General features: G+C 43.1%; 1 protein-coding gene across 1 annotated transcript in view; it reads right to left on the bottom strand.

Annotated features, from left to right (window-relative positions):
- PGAP6 (post-GPI attachment to proteins 6) overlaps window positions 1–17,445 on the bottom strand; it is an 84,453-nt gene extending 67,008 nt beyond the window's left edge. The window contains exon 1 of the mRNA XM_077449485.1: window positions 17,239–17,445. Within this exon, the coding sequence (XP_077305611.1) occupies window positions 17,239–17,314 (76 nt within the window). The 5' untranslated portion in view covers window positions 17,315–17,445. The remainder of the gene's footprint in view (window positions 1–17,238) is intronic.
- Window positions 17,446–25,990: the final 8,545 nt, after the last annotated feature.

Below are 25,990 nucleotides of genomic sequence, written 5' to 3'. Positions count from 1 at the left end.
ATCTGCTCTTCTTGCTCACACTCCTTCTCTTGCTTGCTCTCTTCCCCTTCCCGTTTCTCCCCCCTGTTCTCGTGCTCTCTCTCCGTTCCTGCTCATGCCCACTCTACCCCTTTCCTGCTTGCTCCCCCCCCCCCCTTTTTCTGCTTGCTTTTTCCCTTTGTTACCTCCTTTTTATCCATTTACCTACCCTCTTCCCCTTTCCAACTCGCTCACCCTCTCCCACTTTCCTGTTTGCGCACACTCACCCTTTCCATCCTGCTCTCTCCCCTTTCTTGCTCACACTTACACCCCTTCTCTTGCTCTCTCCCCCTTCCTGTTTTCTCCCCCCCGTTCTCGTTCTCTCTCCGTTCCTGCTAATGCCCAGTGTACCCCTTTTCTGCTTGCTCTCCCCCCCCCCCTTTTCCTGCTTGCTTTCTCCTTTCTTGTTACCTCCTTTTATCCATTTAATTACCCTCTCCCCTTTCCTGTTTGCGCACCACTCTCCCTTTTCATCCTGCTCTCTCCCCCTTTCTTGCTCACTCGGTCTTTCCTCTTTTATCACCCCCCCCCCTTTTTTTCCTCTCTTACACTTTTAATTGTTCCCCCTTTCTCCCTTAATGCTCTCTACCTCTATGTCATGCTCACTACCTCCCTTTTTTCCCCCTCTGTTTCTTACTCTCTCCTCCCCCATTGTTTGCTCTCTATCTCTCACACTCCCTTAATCAACTCGCAATCATCCATACCCCGTCTACAACGTGTGAAAAGTTCGGGCCTTTTCTATAGCTCTATATTGTATTAACTTTTTTTATTTAAACATTTATACCACTATAAAACATTCTTCATGTATTTTTGTATTGTACAATAAGTTTTGAAGGTTAAAATGTTGCTCTTCAACTCTTTTCTTTTAGAAATGTTCAGATTTTCTGATAGATTTTTATTTTTCTGATTATTGTGAACCCAATAAAAGGTGTATTTCCTCTGACATGGCTTTGGTTTTTTTTGTTTTGTTTTTTTATAAATGTCAATGCATGTTCTGTTATAGAAGGTCAAATAACATTATCAAATGATTTCAATTAGTACGAAAAAAAGATTTTTGTCTATGGACGTGAAATTACAAAGATTACAAAAGTAAGGCAACCCTTCTATAGCCCTGTTGGAGAGATCCTGGTCACCAGGCAGGAAGTAAACTGAAATTTCCTCCAAGCCAGGGCTTGACAGATTTGCTTAGAATCTAGGAGTTAGCTGAAAAAGTCAGGAGCCAGTTTTCTAAATCCTCCAGTGCCCAGAACTGCATGTCTGGGGTTTCCCAGCAATAAGAAGTGCTCACGCCTGATGCCAAGTGGAAAAAGACAGAAAAAAAAAAAAAAAAAATATATGTACCGTATTTATCGGGGTATAACACGCACCCCAAGTTTAGGAGGGCATTTTAAAGGAAAAAAGTTTTAGTAGGGAAGTTTAAGGTAAAAACAAAACAAAAAAAATAACTTACATTTAAATGCCCGTCAATGCAGCCTTATCAGTGTGCATCTGCAGCCTTGTCCATCATTTCAGAATGATCAGTGTCATTTGCAGCTTGCCCACCGCTATTTGCGGCCTTGCAGAGTGTCATTTGCAGCTTGCCAGTGTCATTTCCAGCTCGCCCAGCGCCGTTTGCAGCCTTCCATGTTTAAATATCCCGCCACTGAGACAGACCGAGCGAGCGCCCTGCCGAAAAAGACCGAGCCGTCTGCTCGGCTCCGCTTGTAGTCCCGCCTCCCCACCGTTTCTGCGAGCCGCTGCCGAAAAAGACCGAGCCGACTCTACTGTGTATTCGGCTTGGCTCGGCTCGCAGTCCCGCCCAGTACGGCTCGGTCTTTTTCGGCAGCGCTCGCAGAAACAGCAGGGAGGCGGGACTACGAGCGGAGCCGAGCAGACGGCTCGGTCTTTTTCGGCGCCGCTCTATTTCTCGGCAGCGCTCGGTATTTTTGCCTCACAGACAGTGGGGATCGGCGTATAACACGCACCCACCGACTTTCCCCCGATTTTAAGGGGGAAAAAGTGCGTGTTATACGCCGATAAATATGGTATGTATGTATTTTTTATTATAATTTTTCAAATAAGTTAATTTTCTTCTTCACTGATGTGCGCCGATAGGCTGCACTAATGGGCACCAATAGGCAGCAATGATGGGCAACACCGAGGCGGCAATGATGGACACTGACAGGCAACACTCAGGTGGCACTGATGGGCTGTGCTGAGATGGCACTGACGGCAGCACTGATGAGTAGCACTGACATGCCACCGATAGTGCCCATCATTGCCACCTCAGTGTTGCCCAACAGGTGGCATTGATGGGCAACCCTGAGGCGGCACTCCCCATCCACAGCAGCATGAAAGAATGGGTAACCGATCAAGCCCACAACCTCAACCCAAACTCTCAAACTAGGAAGATGTCGGAAGTGGGCGAGCAGTGAGGGCATGCCGTGCTCATAACAGCACTGCCCAACCAGAGGAGGGCACTGATTCCCAGAAAGGTGGGTGTATCCCGATCCAGCAGGCCGCAAAGCCACGGCCTCTATCAGCTTGACCCAAGTCCTTGCACCTGCAAGGGGAGAGGGGTCAAGTTGCAGGAATCCAAACCACTGCTGCAGTGTAACCCAGGTACCAGGGCGCAATTTCCAGTCACCATTATGACTTGGCCCCTGAGTTTTGTTGAGCCCTGCTCGAAGCAGCCAACAGCAATTAAAAAAAATACAAATAAAAATAGCTATCTTCGGTAGCAGAGAAGTTAAAGTGCTTGTTGTCAGAATACTTACACAGGGCCTACATCTGACTGGCTGCAGGTGATTGTAGTGTGAGCAGGCGCTGTACTTTATCAGGTTACACCCTAAATACGGGTGGTATGGGTATATGGTGATATAAACTCAGCGACCACTTTATTAGGTACACCTGTTCAATTGCTTGGTAAAACAAATTGCTAATCAGCCAATCACATGGCAGCAACTCAATGCATTTAGGCATCTAGACATGGTGAAGATGACTTGCTGAATTCAAACTGAGCATCAGAATGGGGAAGAAAAATGATATAACTGCTTGCCGACAGTATACTGTATATATATGGCTGCAAGATGGCTCACCTGGGCAGGATCACGTACCTTCAGATGAAGCAGAGCAATCTCTGAATGGTGCCCGTGCCAAGTGGATGACCTCCTGGTTTTAGGATGCAGCAGGGCAGCCATTTGGCACAGGAATTGGAAGCAAGTGGAGATCACTGGAGTAGTGGTGTCTGTCAAGTGCTTTCCAGCTTCTAGGGGCATCGGCCAGGTATGGTATTTGAATAGTTACATTGGTCCAAGCTGGACCATTGTAACTATGTATAAAATATCCATACCTGAAATTATTATTTTAATATAGCGTATTTATCGGAGTATAACATGCACTTTTCCCCCTGAAAATAGGGGGAAAATCATGTGTACGTGTTATACGCCAATATTTTATCAGGCTGATCAGGCTGCACCGATGGGCAATGGTGAGGCTGCACCGATGGGCAATGACCCTTATTTTGCTTCAAAATTCTTTATTTAAAATGTACGCGTTTTTCATGAAACTTAAAATTAAGGTGCATGTTATACACCGATAAATACGGTAAGTATGACAAACAAAAAAGTCTAAACCAACTCCCATATACAGAAACAGCATCTAGTCCACTTGAAAATTCCAACCAATTTGTATGCTGCACACAACATCACTTGTGATGCCTCACCCGTATGAAAAGACACCACAAGGGAACCACCTTAAAATTGTAAAAAGGTCATCTGCGCTTCAAATATCTTGAAATTGCCTTGTGTTGGTGGATAATGCTTCCTGAGCCTCAAGTCCCAGGAGCTTCAAAGTACCGATAGGCAATCTAGCCTTAAAGAAGAACTTCACCCATAATGCCCTGTACACACCATAGGATTTTCCGACAACAAAACCGTGGATTTTTTTCCAAAGGACGTCGGCTCAAACTTGTCTTGCATAAACCAGGTCACACAAATGTTGTCGGAAATACAGAACATCAAGAGCGCAGTGACGCACAACACATACGACAAGCCAAGAAAAATGAAGTTCAATAGCTCTTCTGCTCGATTCCGAGAATGCGTGGACTTTTGTGCATCGGACTTATGTACGCACAATCGGAATTTCCAACAAGTTTTGTTGTTGGAAAAATTTGAGAACCTGCTCTCAAACTCAAATTACGACAACAGATGTTCTATGGAGCATACACATGGTCGGTTTTTCCAACAACAAGCTCACATCCAACATTTGTTGTCGGAAAATTGTATCATGTGTATGGGGCAATAGAACTAAAATCTGCAAATCTACTGCCACCCACAATCTAATGCCGCGTACAGACGATCGGAATTTCCGCCAACCAAATTGTGGATTTATTTCCAACGGATGTTGGCTGAAATTTGTCTTGCATACACACGGTCGCACAAATGTTTTCGGAAATTCCAAACGGCAAGAACGTGCTGACGTACAACAGGACCAGAAAAAGGAAGTTCAATGGCAAGTGTGGCTCTTCTGCTTGATTCCGAGCATGCGTGGAATTGTGTGCCGGAACAGTGTACACACGATTGGAATTTCCGACAACGGATTTCGTTGTCAGAAAACTTGAGATCCAGCTCTCAAATTTTTGTTGTTGGAAATTCCGATCGTGTGTACGCGGCATAAGACTAACCTATCCAGCCCTTTAAAGAAGAAATCACTATACAAACCTTTTCAGAAGCCTACTTTAAAGAGAAAGGTGGCTGCTGTAGATACACACACACACACTTTTTTTTTTTTTTTTTTTTCAGACTAACGGATGCATCCACTCCTGATGAAGTGTCTTCGCACAAAACGCGTTGAGCTTTGCCAGGATGCAACCTTGTTTTAGTCAGTCATCATTGTAACTATTTATCATCCCCTTTATTAACAGTTTTCTGATACAGAGTATTCACTCCTTACATTGATAACTGGAACGTGCTGCTATTTTATTTTAAAGGTTGTATATACATGAATTAACTGGAATATGTAGTTGTATCTTCTAATTTTAGGTGTTTGTGAACTGTACTTTATGCAACAATCACTTATATGCATTGGCTTTTAATGTTATTCATATTGAGTGTGATTGTATACCTTTTTATGTAAATGAAACTCATTAAGCCAATATGTATGCATTACTTTGTTCAATTGCCCCAAGTCCGAATTTCCTATTTACAGTCCGATGTTTGGGACAAGACTATTTCAGAAAAACACCCTGCAGAAAACAACATTACAGATGTTTTAACCTTTGGCTGCATTTTGTGAAAGCCCAGCTGAGTCTATGTATAAAGTGCATAGAGTTGTCAAAACAATACAGGAGAGGAAGTCACACTTTGTCAAAACGCGTTGGATGCCTGTTTGAACAGGATTGTATTGATGTCGGGCTGTGTAGTACAGAAAGGGAAAAAAAGTATTTGATCCCCTGCTGATTTTGTACATTTGCCCAATGACAAAGAAATCAGTCTAATTTTAATGGTAGGTTTATTTTAACAGTGAGAAACAGAACAAATATATCCAGAAAAACGCATTTAAAAAAGAAAAGTTATGAATGGATTTCCATTTTAATGAGTGAGATAAGTATTTGATCCCCTATCAATCTGCAAGATTTCTGTCTCCCAGGTGTCACCTATACAGGTAACAAGCTGAGATTAGGAGCACTCTTTTAAAGGGAGTGCTCCTAATCACAGCTTGTTACGTGTATAAAAGACAACCGTCCACAGAAGCAAATCAGATTCCAATCTCTCCACTATGGCCAAGACCAAAGAGCTGTCCAGGGATGTCTGGGACAAAATTGTAGACCTACACAAGGCTGGAATGGGCAACAAGACAATCGCCAAGCAGCTTGGTGAGAGGGTGACAACAGTTGGTGTGATTATTTGCAAATGGAAGACAAGAAGAGCACAAAATAACTGTCAATCTCCCTCTGGGGCTCCATGCAAGATCTCACCTCGTGGAGTTTGAATGATAATGAGAATGGTGAGGAATCAGCCCAGAACTACACGGGAGACTCTTGTTAATGATCTAAAGGCAGCTGGGACTATAGTCACCAAGAAAACATTTGGTAACACATTATGCCGTGAAGAACTGAAATCCTGTAGCACAGCAAAGTTCCCCTGCTCTCAGGAAAGCACATGTACAGGCCTGTCTGGAGGTTGCTAATGAACATCTAAATGATTCAGAGGAGAACTGGGTGAAAGTGTTGTGGTCAGATGAGACCAAAAATCGAGCTCTTTGGCATCAACTCAACTCGCCATGTTTGGAGGAGGAGGAATGCGGTCTATGACCTCAAGAACACCATCCCCACTGTCAAACATGGAGGTGGAAACATTATGCTTTGGGAGTGTTTTTCTGCTAAGGGGAAAGTACAACCTCACAGCATCAAAGGGGCAATGGACGGGGCCATGTGCAGTCAAATCTCAGATGAGAACCTCCTTCCCTCAGACAGGGAATTGAAAACATGACAATGACCCAAAACACATGGCCAGGGCAACAAAGGAGTAGCTCAAGAAGAAGCACATTAAGGTCCTGGAGTGACCTAGCCAGTCTCCAGACCTTTATCCCATAGAAAATACTTGGATGGAGCTGTAGGTTCCAGTTGCCAAACGTCAGACTCGAAACCTTAATGACTTGGAGAGGATCTGCAAAGTTCACGGGAGCCATCAGTCATGGCATGACCCCCTTTAGAAGCAGCTCGATCTGCCCTTTCTAAAGTGTGCATGCACCTTAGACATCGGCACATGGCTTTATTGTAAATATGTCCTAAACCGTAGCGGTTTAGAGATATTTCCAGCACCTACAGGTAAGCCTTAATATAGGCATACCTATAGGCAAGAGTGGTTGTACAGGGTGTACAAATCACTTTAAAAAAAGTAATTAACGTGGCGAACATTTTTTGCAGTGAAATCAAAGGGATGCAATTTTGCATTGAAATCAATGTGACACAATTTTACATTGCAAAACCCTGTGCACGGGAGTACGTCCATGTACGCTTTTCTGGCAATTAAAGGCCGCTCTGTAGCCATTTTTTCAGCTATAGCCCAGGCATCAAGTGGTCAGTTTTTTGGCAGGATCAGTCATTCTCAATATCAATGCAAAAAATGTAACCATTTCTGCCAGAGTATGCAAACTTTTGAGCACTGTATATAGAAGCTGCACTAATGATGTAGGTACGTCAATGCATACATGTTGGAATGTCATTCAAAATGAAATGCACTTTCACTGCAATGTACATATGTATACCGGTGTTTTTTTTTTATGCATGTTTTACCACGTTATTTTGCAGTGCAGAGATGCAAATCTGGACTCAAGGAACCCATGACCTCCATCACCTTAAAATACATGCGCAGTCTGTATGACGGGATGATACATTGCTGTGTCACAGAGATGTAACCGGTATTGCGAAAAGATCAAATAAGCTAGCGTTCCACTCCGGAGATACCACCACACAGCCAATGATCTTCGTATACAAAGTCACAGAACCAGTTTACAGGAGAGAAGGGGTGGAGGTGGGGGAACCCTGTTTACAACAAAAGGCAGGCTTAGAATTTCATTGGAGTCATCCAGGAGGAGAGGAAAAGCGAGTCCTTGTGTACCGGCGGCACCATACCTGTAGGCTGAATGAAAAACGATGTTTGGAGCGACTGTCCACCAAATGTCCAACCCATCTCCTGACTCCGTGGTTGGCTAAATTTGATTGCCAATAGTGCGAACTACGAACGAAAATTCCTAGATAAGATTTTTTTAAAGAAACTTCTTTCGAAATTCGACCCATGTATGGCCTTGCCTTAGTCTATAGCTCAATGCAAGCTTTATCTGTTTATGCCCATGTACCCACCTGTGGTCTTATGGAAGGCTTAACCTGATTGCCAAATTCTCCCCATTTTCCTATCAATTTTGTTACATGTACAGAGAACGCAAGGATTGTTCACTACTTATTATTAAGTGATCAATATAATAAAAACAATTTAAACAGAATAATAATACAAATATTATTATTATATATTTAAGAGCTGCACAATTAATAGTTAAAAAAAAAAAATCATGATCTCGATTCAACCCCTCCGACGATCTCTATTGCAGAGTTTGCAGATTCTTTCATATAACAAGAGACTTATCTGCTCACTCAGCTGTCAAAAGAAAACATCGGGCAGTCTGGCAAGTTTTTAAAATGAAATACGTAACTATATCTCCCTTCTTGGATCAAAGGGAAACTTCTCCATGTAAGGCCCCTTTCACACATGCGGACCGTATGTCCGTATTTCATCCATCCATTTTCGGATTAAATACGGACATACATGCATCCCTATGGGATAGTGGGTGTCAGCGGATGAACATCCGCTGATATCCAATATCATCCGTCTCCGCTATGCTCCAATTCTGCAGACGGAGGAAAATCCTATTTTTCTATCCGTGTGCAGAGCGGATCGGATGAACACGGACAGATGGTCCGTGTTCATCCGATTCCCCATAGAAGAGAGCAGAGATCTGCCAGGGCGGTCCCTGCACAGTGACTGCCCTGTCATCCGCCGGCTCAGCTGGGATAAACGGACCGATCCCCGCTAAGCAAGCGGATGTTCACAGGGCAGATCATCACAAATCCATTGCATGTGAAAGGGGCCTAAAGAAAAAAAAAATCCATGCAGTCTGCCAAGTTTCTAAACATGTAATGTCCGCCATACACAGTTCAAATTTCGAAAGCATTTTCTTTCTAAAATCGTATCTAAGAATTTTCGTACGAATTTCGCACCATTAGTGGGCTGCACCAACAACGATTTTTGTGCGGCAATCAAATTTGAGGAATTGGACATGTTGGAAATGTTTTGAAAAACGCATGATTTTCTGATTAATGATGGAAAGAAAATTTGTTCAAAATTCAACCATGTATGGCCTGCTTGAATGCAAGAAGTTTAACGACTTAAAGTTTAAATCTTTTTCTGACACTTGTTTAAGTTAAAATCAATAATTTTTGCTAGAAAATTACTCGGAACCCCCAAACATTATAAAGATTTTAGCAGAGACCCTAGGAAAAAAAAAAAAAGTCAATTGCTGCAATATTTTATGTCACTATATTTGCTCAGCGGTCTTTCAAACGCAACTTTTGGGGGAAAAATACACTTCAATGAAAAAATAAAAAAACACACACACACACACACACACACACACACACACACACACACACACACACACACACACACTAAAGTTAGCCCAATTTTTTGGTTTTAATGTGAAAGATGTTACGCAGTGAGAATCGTGATCATCTATCTTCTAAGCAAAAAATAAATAAAAAATTGTGATTCTCATTTTAGCCAGAATTGTGCAGCTCTGAAATTTTTATAATAAAATAGATAGAGATTTTTTTTTTTTTTTTAGAGATATACACACATACATACACACATACATACATAGATAGATAGATAGATATATCTCTAATGCATACTTACCTCAATCTAAAGGCTGTGGATTCTATCTGTTTACAACTAACACTACAAGCCTGCATTGTCCTGCCTGCACATTAATGTCTTACAGACTTCTTTGGGGCCATGCTTGAAAGCCAGAGACGATTGAATACTGTCCAATAGAAGTCTATGGAGCTGTAATGCACATGCGCAGCCAGAACACTGAAGACATGCACTGATGTATGTAAACAAAGAAACTGCCTCTATAGGGCCACCTACTTGAACAGGGGTTGCCCACAGAAATTTGAGAAGGTGTGGAACTGCTGGTTGGATGATAACACTACGGCAACGGATGTAGTGAATAACCCATAGTTCGTTATGGATGTAGTACGGTTATAGGCTGACCCACCTGCTCTTATGACACCTTAACCGGTCATTTTAATACTTAGCACGCATTATCCTACAATATCCTCTCCCCACAGTGGGGTATAGATAGATAAGTTTATGTTTGTGTTCATTTGCCCTGTTGCGGTCGGTTGCTGCATCAGAGGCAGGATATAGGTTATGTAATGTGCCTTTTTGTGGCCTGTTGCCACATTTGGAAGATTACCCCTGTGTGGGAAATGTTTGGCCCCTGCGTGGGCGATTTTGTATGTCACCGAAAATTCAATAAAAAAAGAAGATTTTACAAATAATGAAACTGCAGCAGTAAGCAAGAATCTGTGGCAGGGGAGGGTGGGTTAGTCAGGGGAAGGAGGCAAAAAAAAAAAGAAAAAAAAAAAAAAGGATAAGTGTTCCTTGTTTTAAAAGTGCACATACCCTTTAAGTTAATATATACCGATAAGATAAATGCTAAAAGTCAATCCCACAGATGGAAACATATTTGCCTGCTGCGTCTGGAGACAACAAGTGACATTTGCTGGAAACTGATGTAAGTTGCTGTCGAGGTAAAACCCTCAATTGTGAAATGTCTTGGAGGTTTCTCCTGATGACGACAAATCCATAACCTACAGGACATGTACACAATACACATGACTAATGACAAAAACTGGTACAAATTTATTATGCCTGTTGGCATTCTCCACAGCTCATAGATAGATGTATATATTTACGAGGGTGGACAGCACCATTGGTAAACATGGTTGTCTTTGCAAATGAGCATGTGGATCTCCCCCCTCCAAAAAAATAAAACCACCACCACATCCATTTAATATACAATGTAAAGAGGGAGGCCTGTGCTATAATCCCTTGGCATTTTTAGATATTTATTTTTATAATTATGGTAATTCTGCACCCAATAGGAGGACAGCTGGTGACTGTGGAGGGATAACCTCTTAAATACTAAACCAGGCCATGTGTGTGTTGCCCATAGCAAAGAAAGGCCCAAAGCCTGCAGGTAGCAAAATTAAAATGGACTTCTAACTGGTTGCCAGGAGAAACAAGACCTTCCTGTCAGGTATTTTTAAGGCCTAGCCTTGGGCAGCAGCCTAAATTTTTACATTCAATGCATTTTTTATTGTTTTTCATATAAACAAAAACGTAAGTAACATTGGTGCGATAGATATAGAGAATATATCTCCCTCCCTCCCCCACCACCACAGATTCTTGCTTACTGCTGCAGTTTCATTGTTTACATCCATCAGTGCATGTCTTTAGTGTTCTGGCTGCGCATGCGCATTACAGCGCCATAGACTTCTATTGGACAGTATTGAATCATCTCCGGCCTTGAAGCACTGCCCCAAAGAAGTCTGTAAGACATTAGTGTGCAGGCAGGAGAGACAGAGAGACAGAGAGACAGAGAGACAGAGAGACAGAGAGACAGAGAGACAGAGAGACAGAGAGACAGTATACACACACTTGTTCTGTGCTCATAAGTCTACATACCCTGGCAGAATTTATGATTTCTTGCCCATTTTTCAGAGAATATGAACGATAACACAAAAACATCTTTCACTTATGGTTAGTGTTTGACTGAATCCATTTATTATCAAATCAACAGTGTTTACTCTTTTTAATGGCAACAGAAACTATCCAAATGACCCTGATCAAAAGTTTACATACCCTCGCGATTTTGACCTGATAACATGCACACAAGTTGACACAAAGGGGGTTGAATGGCTATTAAAGTTAACCATCCTCACCTGTGATCTGTTTTCTTGTAATTTGTGTGCGTGTATATAAAAGGTCAGTGAGTTTCTGGACTCCTGACAGACCCTTGCATCTTTCATCCAATGCTGCACTGACGTTTCTGGATTCAGAGCCATGAGAAAAACAAAAGAATTGTCAAAGGATCTGAAGGAAAAGGTAGTTGAACTTTATAAAACAGGAAAGGGATATAAAAAGATATCGAAGGAATTGAGAATGCTAATCAGCAGTGTTCAAACTCTAATCAGTGGAAAATGAGGGGTTCTGTTGAAACCAAACCAGGTCAGGTAGACCAACTAAAATTTCAGCCACAACTGTCACGGAAATTGTTTGAGATGCAAAGAAAAACCCACAAACAACATCAGGTGAAATACAGGACTCTCTGAAAACATGTGGTGTGGGCGTTTCAAGATGCTCAATAAGGAAGCACTTGAAGAAATATGGGCTGCATGGTCGAGTCGCTAGAAGAAAGCCATTACTATGCAAATGCCACAAAGTATCCCACTTACAATACGCCAAACAGCACAGAGACAAGCAAACCTTCTGGCAAAAAGTAATTTGGAGTAGAGACCAAAATTGAGCTTTTTGGCCACATCCATAAATGCTACATTTGGAGAGGAGTCAACAATACCTATGATGAAAGGTACACCATTCCTACTGTGAAACACGGAGGTGGATCGCTGATGTTTTGGGGATGTGTGAGCTACAAAGGCACAGGAAATTTGGTCAAAATCGATGGCAAGATGAATGCAGTATGTTATCAAATACTGGAGGAACATTTGTATTCATTAGCCAGGAAGTTGCGCATAGGACGTACTTGGACATTCCAATGATCCAAAAATACAATACCAAGTCGATCTGTCATTGGCTACAGCAGAATAAAGTGAAGGTTCTGGAGTGGCCATCTCAGTCTCCTGACCTCAATATCATTGAGCCACTCTGGGGGGATCTCAAACGTGCAGTTCATGCAAGACAGCCCAAGAATTTACAGGAATTGGAGGCTTTTTTTTTGGTAATTTGGGTAGTTTCTGTTGTGATTATGATTTAAAAAGAGCAAACAAGTGACTGATAATAAATGGCTTCAGCCAAACACTAACCATGAGTGAAAGAAACATATTTTTGTGTTATTCATATTCTCTGCAAAATGGTCAAGAAATCAAATTCTGCCAGGGTATGTAAACTTATGAGCACAGCTGTAAATACACACACACACTGTACCTCACAAAAGTGAGTACACCCCTCACATTTTTGTAAATATTTTATTCTATGTTTTCATGTGACAACACTGAAATTGTGTGTGTGTATATATATATATTTTATTTTATTTTGACCCTGTTACACACAAGGCCTGGGTGGTTTAGTAGTCATAATTGTGTTAAAAAAAAAAAAAAGAATTTGAATATAATTATATCTATAATATTCTCATTTTTTTTATTTAACACAATTACGTCTACTAAACCACTCAGGCCTTGTGTGTAACAGGGTCTAAATAAAATGTGTGCTACCCGCAGCAATTAGGGCCCAAAGCCTGCAGGTAGCAAATTAAAAAAAGGGACTTCTAACTGGTTGCCAGGAACAACAGACCATCCTGTCAGGTATTTTTAAAGGCTTTGACATAGCATCGGCCTCAATTTTTACTTTCAATGTATTTTATTGCATTTCAAAAAAATAAAAAATAAAAAAGGGAAAAAAAAAAACACATGTCCTAGCGTTTCTATTACCTCAGATACACGCAAACAAATGCCGGAGTGAACGGTTTCAAATGTAAGGCAGTCACACATCAGGGAACAGAGGTTCACAGGGTCAGGCCCAGGAAAAATGGCCAAAGGTTGGACGTTCACCATTTAGCCATGACAATATAATAGAAGCGCAAGAACGAGTAGGACAAAGAAAAAAGAAAAAGGTGGTGCGAGGTATGGGTTCCTGCTGCGAGTGGCACAATTGTGTCTCCGAGGGCATTGCCGCCTCAGGAGCTCCCCGGCCTTAGCTTTCTTCTGTTACATTAATCCTTCTATCACAGTTTACAGTTCCGCAAGGCAGTAATAATGTCTCTGCCACAACTGGCACGGCTTCTGATGACGAGGCACGGTGCCAGCTGATGGGTTACCGTCACACAGCGGACGCTCATAACCAGAAAAATCCTCATTTCCTTCTGCTGCTGCAAATGAAACATCCTTCTGACAGACGTAGAAGAGGACGTTAACACGTATCTAAAAGCCAAAACTATTTATTTTTCTTTTTTTTTGGACAGGGCGGGGAAATGTTGGAAACCCCGTTGCGTTTTAATTGGGGGAGATTTCCTTTCACTTCCTGTCCTGAGGACACAACAAATCTCTCCAAAAGCGAAGGGAAAATCCAGCGTTAGTGGTCACTGACAAGTGTCCCCGTTTGAAGATTTCTCCACACCCCTCTGCCAGGGACAACTGGAAGATTTTAGATTTTTCATCACTTTTTGCCCCAGTGGGGGCAAACAGGGCCATCAGCCATGTGAATGAGGTCTTACCGCCATGTCCCTGCTGAGGAGGCTCACCCTCTGTTGACCACTGGGACAGAAAGCAATGGAAAGTCCAAAACCTTACAGTTGTCACTGGCAGAGAGGTGAGGGGAAAATCTTCCAATGGGGGCACTTGTTCTGGTGACAACTAATGCCGCGTACACACAATCGGAAATTCGGCCAGCAAAAGACCGGTGAGAGCCTTTGGTCGGAAAATGCGATTGTGTGTACTCTCCATCGGACTTTTGCTGGTGGAATTTTGGCCAGCAAAAGATTGAGAGCGGGTTCTCAATTTTTTGGTTGGAAAAAGTTCCGATCGGAAATGCCAGTCATCTGTACAAATTCCGACGCGCAAAATTCCTACGCATGCTCGGAAACAATGCAACGCATGCTCGGAAGCATTGAACTTCATTTTCCCAGCTCATCATAGTGCTGTACGTCACCGTGTTCTGGACGGTCGAACGTTCAGAGAACTTTTGTGTGACCGTGTGTATGCAAGCCAAGCTTGAGCGGAATCGCGTCGGAATTCCGTCAAAAAAAACCATCAGAGCTTATTTCGACCAAAATTCTGATCATGTGTACACGGCATTACAGGCGATTTCCACTTGCCTTAGAGTGATTTGTTGCATCTATGGGATAGGAAGTGAAGAGAAATACCCCCCCCCCCCCCAATTAAAACCCAGCAAGGCCTAAAAACCTGACAGAGATGCTAACCCTTCACGATCAGTGGATGGCGGGCACAAGGTCAGGCTCCTGCAGACGCTGCGAGCCGTCGGAGCGTGCCCGTGGGTCCGGTGGACTAGCCCGCGATTGTCGTGCACAGAGGCAGAATGGGAATCTGCCTTTGTAAACAAGGCAGATCCCCATTCTGACAGGGGACGTCAGAGATCGTCTGTTCCCAGTGATCGGGAACAGCGATCTCCGTCATGTCCCTGGCAGCCAATCCCCCCTACAGTTAGAACACAGTTAACCCCTTGATCGCCACCTATTGTTAACCCCCTTCCCTGCCAGTGTCATTGATACATTAATCAGTGCTATAAAAATGCACTGGTTAATGAAATAATGTCACTGGTCCCCAAAAAGTGTAATTTGGGGTCAGATTTGTCTGTCGCAGTCCCGCAAAAAAAATAATCACAGATTGCCGCCATTACCAGTAAAAAAAATAAAAATAAACGTCCATAAATCTGTTTGCAGACATGATAAATTTTGCACAAACAAGTTAATATGCGCTAGTTGCGATTTTTTTACCAAAAATATGTAGAAGAATGTACATTGGCCTATTTTTTTTATATATATATTTATTATAGCAAAAAGTAAAAAAAATAAATAAAAATTTTTTTTTTCTAAATTGTCGCTTTTTTTTTTTTATTTGTTTATAGCGCAAAAACTTAAAACCAAAGAGATGATCAAATACCACCAAAAGAAAGCTCTATTTGTGGAAAAAAAAAGGAAATCAATTTTATTTGGGTACATCGTCCCACGACCGCACAATTGTCAGTTAAAGCAACACAGTGCCGAATCGCAAAAAATGGCCTGGTCATTAAGGGGGCAAATCCTTCCGGGGGGAGGGAAGTGGTTAACCACTTCAGCTCCAAAAGGTTTTACCCCCTTCCTGACCAGGCCATTATTTGCGATATGGCACTGCGTATAGAGGTTCTTTAGATGCTTATTTGCAGTATTTTTCCTTTCCATCAAATTTTTTATTCACTTACAATGCACTTTTTATTGGGGCCACTGACACCAATGCCGGGGGTCATTATCGGGGGCCACTGACACCAATGCCGAGGGGGGGGGGTTGTTATTGGGACCAATGCGGGGGTTATTATTGTTGTCAAACAAGAGGCATCATGGGGCCACAGAAGGGTCCTAGGCTACAAGTTGGTCACCAAAACCTCTACATCGGTTCACACTGGAACCGGCTGCGGATCGCACTGGAACGTGTCCCGATTCAGGGACGAATCTTTGCCTGAATTTGGCCCTGAAACTGAGCTAAAGACGCACAGCGTTTCTGTGCAGTGCGCTCCGCAGCCACCCCGGAGATATGTGAACCGACTTCGTAGAGAGCCGGTCACAATCTCCTGCTATGCTAATTGGATGTGGGGAAAACACGCATTCAGGTGGCATAGGTGTGAACCCAGCCTAAAGAATCTCATTTAAGATCCCCACACACAAAACACTCTGATTGTAAAATCTTCTTTAAATTTACCAACAACTATGTAGTGTAGGGGCCTGACTGGCCAGATCAGGTAGATCCTCATGTATGGTAACCCATCGATTTACCAAAACTGTGTAATAGGAGGTCAAATACAATTTTGGTAAATCTAAAGCCAGCCATTCACGGTTCAATATTTGAACGGTTCAGCAGCAAACGGTCGAATTGTAATCCATGTATGAGTGAGCTGGATGTACACAAGTCAATTTATTGATCGACTTGTGATAACCTGACGGATTTCTCCCTAATAATCGGTATTGCCGGATATAACCACCAATTTATTCATTTCCCTCTGGGATTAATAAAAGTATTCAGAATCACCAATCATTCTATTCTACAGGCAGGGGAGGCAGAATACAACAGTACAGTGGGAGCGACTCCCCCCCCCCCCCCCCCCTACATTGAATGGTCAATGTATAGGCTGCCTAAGGTTCACCAATCACCATACATAAGAAAAAAAAAAAAAAAAAAAAAGTATGAAAAAAGGCAATACGACAGCAGATCTTAAGGTGATTGAGCAATCAGGTTGCACAAAGAGTGGTCACCATAAAGGAGATTGCACATAGTATGATCACTGTTAAATTGATTGCACAATCAGATTGTAATCTGCATGATCAGCCTGTGCCCATACACTGCAGTACAATGGAGTTGTACAATCAGGATTTTGCCCATATGCTACAGTACAATCACATTGTGCCCATACACTGCAGTACAATGGAGTTGTACAATCATGATTGTGCCCATACACTGCAGTACAATGGAGTTGTACAATCAGGACTGTGCCCATACACTGCAGTACAATGGAGTTGTACAATCAGGACTGTGCCCATACACTGCAGTACAATGGAGTTGTACAATCTGGCATCCAGATGACATAAAAGAATGAAAAGTAAGAAGAAGAAATACTTCTAGTAAGTTTATGGGAGATGAGAGGTGGGTGTGATCTTCCAGATCCGGGTACTCACCCTGGGAAGAGCCTTGTGTAGCCTGGTAGCAGAGGATGATCCCCCCCAGGGAGAGGATCAGCATGGACGGTCCCATCACAGGTGAGATCAGGAGCCCGGTGTGCCCCGCACTGACATCACACTCATCATGTGTCCCGATCACACAGCGCTCTGCGCTGCGCCTGCCAATCACACACCCAGATCATCACTTCCCAGGCCACCGCCCCGCCCATCCCGGGGAGACTGATCCCCCCGGCCCATGACCACGCCCGCCACAGCACTCCCCTCCAGTGACAGCTTGACTTCCACGCCCACCTCCAGTATCCGACCACTCCCCCTGCCCCTGGAGCTGCCTGCCTCCCATTGGCTGCCTGGTCTGCAGTGTCTCTCTGAGCTCTCTCTATGAGGAAGTAGAGCGAACTACCCAGCATTCACCGCGGGGGGGGAATCCTCCTGCTCCATGAGCATAACACAGAATGTTCGGTGAATGTCACATTCACTGATTTACAAATGAGGAGAAGGGGGCAGGTGAGGTGTGTGGTGTGCCCTGGAGGGGTCACAATTGCAAACCCCAAATAATAAAAATAGCAATAATAATAATAAAAAAAAACTAAAGACAATTTTTTTTTTCACCACAACTGTTATTTAGATTTGTTGTTTACAAGTTAAAAACAATTATTTTTTGTTAAAAAATTACTTAGAACCCCCAAACATTATAAATTTTTTTTCCCTAACACCCTAGAGAATAAAACGACGGTCGTTGCAATTGTTTCTGTCACAGCGTATTTCCTCAGCGGTCTTACAAGCGCACGTTTTTTGGAAAAAATACACTGTTTTTAAATTAAAAAATAAGAAAACAGTAAAGTTAGCCCAATTTTCTTTTTATATTGTAAAAGAGAATGTTACGCCGAGTAAAATGATACCCAACATGTCACGCTTCAAAATTGCGCCCGCTCGTGGAATGGCGACAAATATTTACCCTTAAAAATCTCGATAGGCGATGTTTAAAAAAATTCTACAGGTTGAATGTTTTGAGTTACAGAGGAGGTCTAGGGGCTAGAATTATTGATCTTGCTCTAAAGATCGCGGTGATATCTCACATGTGTGGTTTGAACACCGTTTTCATATGCGGATGCTACTCACGTATGTGTTCGCTTCTGCATGTGAGCTCGGCGGGATGGAGCACGTTTAAAAAAAAAAATCTTATTTATTTTACCTTTTATTTTTTATTTTTACACTGTGTAGCACTAACCCCAGAAGGAGCAGCTAGTTAGATTGGGCTTACCATTACCTTCTATTCCTCAATTCACGTCTAGGGGTTCCCATGGTAGATGGCCCAGTAACTTGAGAGACTGACGACAGAATCCGCATAAAGGGATTTTATTTGCAAAATGTAGACAATGAACAGTCTCTTAAATTGGGATCAGAGGGTTAGGAAGAACGTTCAGGTACTCTTACACCCCTTTCACACCAGGGTGTTTTGCAGGCGCTATAGCGTTAGAAATAGCGCCTGCAATCTGCCCTAAAGAAGCTGCACCATTGTGTGTAGTGTGAAAGCCCCTGAGGGCTTTCACACTACAGCGGTGCGCTGGCAGGACATCAGAAAAAAGTCCTGCCAGCAGCTTCTTTGGAGCGGTGTGTTTACCGCTCCTCCACCGCTGCTCCCCATTGAAATCAATGGGGCAGCGCTGTAATACCGCTGCAAAACGGCGCTATTGCGGCGTATTGCCGGCGGTTTTAACCCTTTCGCGGCCGCTTGCGGGGGGTAAAAGCGCCCCGCTAGCGGCCCAAATCTGCCGCAAATCCGGCGGTAAAACGCCACTAAAAATAGCGGAGGGCGGTGTGGTGTGAAAGGGGTCTTAGTGTCAAAGTCAAAATGTTGAAAGTGGTTGTAAACCCTTACAACACACTTTGACCTACAGGTAAGCCTAGATTAAGGCTTACATGTAGGTCCAAGAAATATCTCCTAAACCTATACGTTTAGGAGATATTTGCCTGAAGACAGGCACCGCTGTCTATGGCGCATGCACCGTAGACAGAGGCGCGCAGGCGCACTGAGCGCAGCATCGTCAACGACGAAGATGCCACGCGTGTCGGCTCCCGTGCGCATGTGCGGGAGTGACGGCTTCGCCGAATGACAGCGGTGGAGCTGCGAGACCCCACCGAGAAGATGGATCCGCCGGACTACAGGGGACAGCGGTGACTTCGCTGGCTCCTGTGTCAGGTAAGTGACACATAATGGACTACTATGCGATGCACAGTAGCCCATTATGCTTTGCCTTTGCAGGGAATGAAAGAGGAAGTAAACCCATCAGGGTTTACTTCCTCTTGAAGAACTTGCTTACTTTGACTGCATCCAGAAAATAGCCATTCACAACTGGATGTTCACTCAGGTTGGACAGTCCCTCTCTCACAAGGCCTAACAGCCAACAAGGTGCTTTATTCAGGAACAAGTCTCTGCCACAGACATTGTTGTAGAACACGTAGGAAACTAAACCTGTAGAACACTCGTGTGATACCTGGATCTTTCAGCCAGCTTGGCGATATCCACGAGTAGGGATGAGCCGAACCCCCCCCCCCGGTTCGGTTCGCACCAGAACTTGCGAACGACCCCCGCGTTCGTTATGAACGTTAGAACCCCATTGAAGTCTATGGGACTCGAACGTTCGAAATGGAAAGTGCTAATTTTAACGGCTAATATGCAAGATATTGTCCTAAAAAGGGTTTGGGGACCTGCCTCCTGCCTCAGGGGACATGGGTCACTGCAAAAAAAAGTTTTAAAAACGGCCGTTTTGGCGGGAGCACTGATTTTAATGACGATTAAAGTGAAAAAAAAAGGTGAAATATTCCTTTAAATATGGTGCCTGGGGGGTGTCTGTAGTATGCCTGTGAAGTGCCACGTGTTTCCCGTGTTTAGAACAGTCCCTGCACAAAATGACATTAAACGGAAATAACACCATTTAAAACTGCTTGCGGTTTTAATGTTATATCTGGTTCCTGCAATATGGTTGAAAATCATTGAGAAACATGGCATGGGTAGCCCTCCCTGCCCATTACCAGCCTATTTGGGTCTTGTACGCATATTAAGGGGAACCCTGTACCCATATTAAAAAAAGGAAATGCGTGTGGCCCCCAGGCCCTATATACTCAGAACAGCAGTATACAGGCGGTGCAAACAAGACAGGGACTGTGTAGGTTTGTTGTGTTAAGTTGAATCTGTTTGTCATTTTCAACCGGTACATTTTTAAAGTGTAGCTCCAGTCAAAAAAACTATTTTTAAGCTTTTTGGAAAACATAGGGAAGGGTTATCACCCCTGTATAATTTGTTTTGTCATCCGTCTTTTTTCATCTCACTTGCTGCTGTCTCCTTGCGTTTGCAAGTAGGAGATGTTTGTAAGTTGGATGTTTGAAAGTAGGGGCCTGCCCTATATTATAGCGGTATGTACTGGGTACAGAGCACGCAGACAGCACGCACTATCTCCTAACACTACTGACTGCAAGCTCTATTATTAACCACTTGACCACTGGGCACTTAAACACCCTTAATAACCAGACCAATTTTCAGCTTTCGGTGCCCTCACATTTTGAATGACAATTACTCAGTCATGCAACACTGGACCTATAGGAAATGTTTGTCCTTTTTTTCACACAAATAGAGCTTTCTTTTGGTGGTATTTAATCACCTCTCAGTTTTTTATTTTTTGTGCTATAAAAGAAAAAAGACCGAAAATTCTGAGAAAAAATGAATTTTTCTTCGTTTCTGTTATAAAATTTAGCAGATTAGTAATTTTTTCTTCATAAATTTAGGCCAAAATTCATACTACTACATATCTTTGGTAAAAATAAAGTACAAATTGGTGGATATTATTTGGTCTTTGTGAAAGTTATAGAGTCCACAAGCTATGGTGCCAATATCTGAAAATTGATCACACCTGAAGTACTGACGGCCTATTTCCTTTTTTTTTTCCACAAAATTGTCATATTATCAGTTTATTTCTCACACAGCATATGCATACCACAAATTACACCCCAAAACACATTCTGCTATTACTCCCGAGTACGGCGATACCACATGTGTGAGACTTTTACACAGCGTGGCCACATACAGAGGCCCAACATGCAGGGAACGCCATCAGGCGTTCTGGAGCACCCAGGCCAATTCTGACATTTCTCTCCTACATGTAAAAATCATCATTTATTTGCTAGAAAATTACAGAGAACCCCAAAACATTATATTTTTTTTTTTTAGCAAAGACCCTGGAGAATACAATGGTGGTCGTTGCAAATTTTTATCTCACACGGTATTTGCGCAGCAATTTTTCAAACGTGTTTTTTGGGGGGAAAAAACAGTTTTGTGCTTAAAAAACAAACAAAAAAAACAGTAAAGTTAGCCCAATGTTTGCATAAAGTGAAAGATGAAGTTATGCTGAGTAAATAGATATCAAACATGTCACTCTTCAAAATTGCACATGCCCGTGGAATGGCGCCAAACGTCGCTACTTAAAAAATCCCCATAGGCGACGCTTTAAATTTTTTTTTACTGGTTACATGTTTTGAGTTGCAGAGGAGGTCTAGGACTAGAATTATTGCTCTTGCTCTAACGTTCTCGGCGATACCTCACATGTGTGGTTTGAACACCGTTTTCATATGTGGGCGGGGCTTACACATGCGTTCGCTTCTGCATGCGAGCACATGGGGACATGGGCGCTTTAAAACATTTTTTTTTTTTATTGTTCATTTTACTTTATTTATTTTAGTTTGACATTTTTTTCCCCAAAAATATATTTTTGATCACTTTTATTCCTATTACAAGGAATGTAAACATCCCTTGTAATAGGAATATGGGGTGACAGGTCCTCTTTACAGTGAAATCTGGGGGTCAATATGACCCCACATCTCACCTCTAGGCTGGGAAGCCTGAAATAAAAAATAAAAAAAAGATTCTGGCTTTGATCGTACTGGCGAGTTGGTAGAAGCACCGGAGGGCGGTGAGGGGTGGGGGGCGTCTATGGCTGGGTATTTCAGGGTATCACCGAGTATGGCTGGGTATCTCCGAGTATGGCTGGGTATGGCAATTTATGGCAGGGTATTGCAGAGTATTGGCGGGGTATTGGCGGGGTACTACAGAGTAATAGCAGGGTACTGCAGAGTATTGGGGGGTACTCCAGAGTAATGGCAGGGTACTGCAGAGTAATGGGGGGTACTGCAGAGTAATGGCAGGGTACTGCAGAGTAATGGGGGGTACTGCAGAGTAATGGCAGGGTACTGCACTGCAGAGTAATGGCGGGGTACTGCAGAGTAATGGCGGGGTACTGCAGAGTAATGGCAGGGTACTGCAGAGTAATGGCAGGGTACTGCAGAGTATGCACTGGTATTGCAGAGTATTGGCAGGGAATTGAGGGGTTAAATTCGGTGAGCAGCGATGTGGGCACTGCAGATGCAGCCCACATCGCTGCTGACACCGATCTCTTTCCCCTCCGCTGTACCGATCGGTACAGAGAGGGGAGGGAGGAACCGGTGTCATAACATGACGCCAGTTTGTTTACAAGTGATCACTCCGTCATTTGACGGAGTGATCACGTGGTAAACGGCCGCTATGAGCGGCCGTTTACCGTGATCCGTGATGCGCCGGGTCCTGTGGACCCGGCGGTCACGGATGCTCTCGAGTGCGCGCCCCAGGGGGCGCGCGAGAGCAGAATTCTGGGAGGCCGTTAATTAACGGCCTCTCAGAGTTAAACAACCGTCCTGAAGCCGTTAATCGGCAATGGGCAGTTGTTAAGTGGTTAAAGCTAGATCACTAGCTATATACAGTGGTGTGAAAAAGTGTTTGCCCCCTTCCTCATTTCCTGTTCCTTTGCATGTTTGTCACACTTAAGTGTTTCAGAACATCAAACCAATTTAAACAATAGTCAAGGACAACACAAGTAAACACAAAATGCAATTTGTAAATGAAGGTGTTTATTATTAAAGGTGAAAAAAAATCCAAACCATCATGGCCCTGTGTGAAAAAGTGATTGCCCCCTAAACCTAATAACTGGTTGGGCCACCCTTAGCAGCAACAACTGCAATCAAGCGTTTGCGATAACGTGCAATGAGGCTTTTACAGCGTCCTGGAGGAATTTTGGCCCACTCATCTTTGCAGAATTGTCCTAATTCAGTTACATTAGAGGGTTTTCGAGCATGAACGGCCTTTTTAAGGTCATACCACAACATCTCAATAGGATTCAGGTCAGGACCTTGGCTAGGCCACTCCAAAGTCTTCATTTTGTTGTTCTTCAGCCATTCGGTGGTGGACTTGCTGGTGTGTTTAGGATCATTGTCCTGCTGCAGAACCCAAGTTCGTTTCAGCTTGAGTACACGAACAGATGGTCGGACATTCTCCTTCAGAATCTCTTGGTAGACAGCAGAATTCATAGTTCCTTTTATCACGGCAAGTCTTCCAGGTCCTGAATCAGCAAAACAGCCCCAGACCATCACACTACCACCACCATATTTTACTGTTGGTATAATGTTCTTTTTATGAAATGCAGTGTTCCTTCTACGCCAGATATACTTGGACCCACACCTTCCAAAGAGTTCCACTTTTGTCTCATCGGTCCACAGAATGTTGTCCCAAAAGTCTTGGGGATCATCAAGATGTGTTGTGGAGAAATTGAGACGAGCTTTGATGTTCTTTTTGCTTAGCAGTGGTTTTCTCCTTGGAACTCTGCCATGCAGGCCATTTTTGCCCAGTCTTTTCCTGATGGTGGAGGCATGAACGCTGATCTTAACTGAGGCAAGTGAGGCCTGCAGTTCCTTGGACGTTGTTGTGGGGTCTTTTGTGACCTCTTGGATGAGTCGTCGCTGCGCTCTTGGGGTAATTTTGGGCGGCCGGCCACTCCTGGGAAGGTTCACCACTGTTCCATGTCTTCGCCATTTGTGGATAATGGCTCTCACTGTGGTTCGCTGGATTCCCAAAGCTTTGGAAATGGCTTTATAACCCTTTCCAGACTGATAGATCTCAATTACTTTCTTTCTCAATTGTTCCTGAATTTCTTTGGGTCTCGGCATGATGTGTAGCTTTTAAGGATCTTCTGGTGGACCTTACTGTGTCAAGCAGCTCCTATTTAAGTGATGCCTTGATTGTGAACAGGTGTGGCAATAATCAGGCCTGGGTGTGGCTAGAGAAATTGAACTCAGGTGTGGACAACCACAGTTATAGTATGTTTTAACAAGGGGGGCAATCACTTTTTCACACAGGGCCATGATGGTTTGGATTTTTTTTCACCTTTAATAATAAACACCTTCATTTACAAATTGCATTTTGTGTTTACTTGTGTTGTCCTTGACTATTGTTTAAATTGGTTTGATGTTCCGAAACACTTAAGTGTGACAAACATGCAAAGGAACAGGAAATGAGGAAGGGGGCAAACACTTTTTCACACCACTGTAGGTGAGGTGAATATAGTGGTGTATACTGCGGTCAGGGCACAGACAACAACCACTACATAGCAGCAAGATAGGAAATCAGCCAAAAACGATTGGTGTGTAACTGTGTTGAAGGTACACAGAACACCCACTGCTTCAGATGCTAACACACTACACGAGGCCGCCTCAAAGGCGGCCTTATATAGTGTGGGGCGTGCACTACACAGCCTGAGCTATGATTGGCCACAGCAATAAAAATAGATAAGATTGCGCTATGGACAAATTCCACCCGTTCGCCACACAGGCAAGGGAAAAAAATATATAAATAAATAAATAAAGTGAAATAAAGATAAATTGAAAAAAAATGATGAACTCAAGGGGTTAAAGCTGCCTGTGCTTGAGACCTGTCCCTAAAAATAGGAATAGGTTAGAAATCTGAAATATAAATTAAGCTTTGGCGCTAAAACCTTTTTGTGCACTGTGAATACTAAAATCATATATGAGTGTGAGATGATCTATTATCTCTGCTGGTGCTCTGGAGGATTTAAAACTAATTACGGTGGAAACCTCCTAAAAACCACTATGTACGTGATGTTAAAATGCGTGAAAAAAGAAAAGAGGATGTGTGTCTGTTGATTTACACCTTAAAAATGCACATATGTATTGGAAAAATGGTGAATCAATCACAAACAATTAAAATTATTACTGTGCTCAATGGAAAAACATTCGTAAACCAATATCTGAAAGATCATATGCAAACCAATATGTTCAAAGTGACAATCAAAAAGTGTTTTGTGAAAGTACCCAGAAAAAATAATAATAACAATCTTATAATGTCCAACAGAAATTTTTTCAAAGTCGCATCATCTGGTTGCTGGAAAAACGCATGGAACTTTCATCAAATGAGGAAGGTAGAGTAAAGTGACTAGTGCAGAAGGGTTAAATGCATTCCTCTCCGGTGCGCCACTCTGTGTTAGGAAAAAGGTATATATATGTGCTCACCAGACAAAAAACCCTCAATGGGTTAACCGAGCAGCCACAGTATGAGCCACTGTGCAGCTTTCTTTGGGCTCTGCTTCTGCTATGCTGGGGAGATGCTTTACACTTTTCCTTCCACAGATAGTCCGTTTAGCAATTATACATGAAGGGAAACAGAAGTACAAACATAGTGCAATACTGTTGTTTGAACGTTTTTTGTTTATTAAGAAGTCAGGTTACTCACAATATCCAAAGAGACAAAATCGCTTTAAAATTAGCCGCGCCGGCGTTGCTGCTTGTATACCAGTGTAAGGTGCACGTTCTAGGCCACGCCCTACGCGTTTCGTCAGAGCGACGTCATCTGGGCTCCAGATGACGTCGCTCTGAC

Source organism: Lithobates pipiens, unplaced genomic scaffold (assembly GCF_037356315.1).
Source record: "Lithobates pipiens isolate NorthernLeopardFrog02 unplaced genomic scaffold, aLitPip1_a1.2 Scaffold_22, whole genome shotgun sequence".
Classification (NCBI taxonomy): Eukaryota; Metazoa; Chordata; class Amphibia; order Anura; family Ranidae; genus Lithobates; species Lithobates pipiens.
Note: the sequence above shows the minus strand (reverse complement) of the source record. Positions and strands in the feature narration are given on the sequence as shown.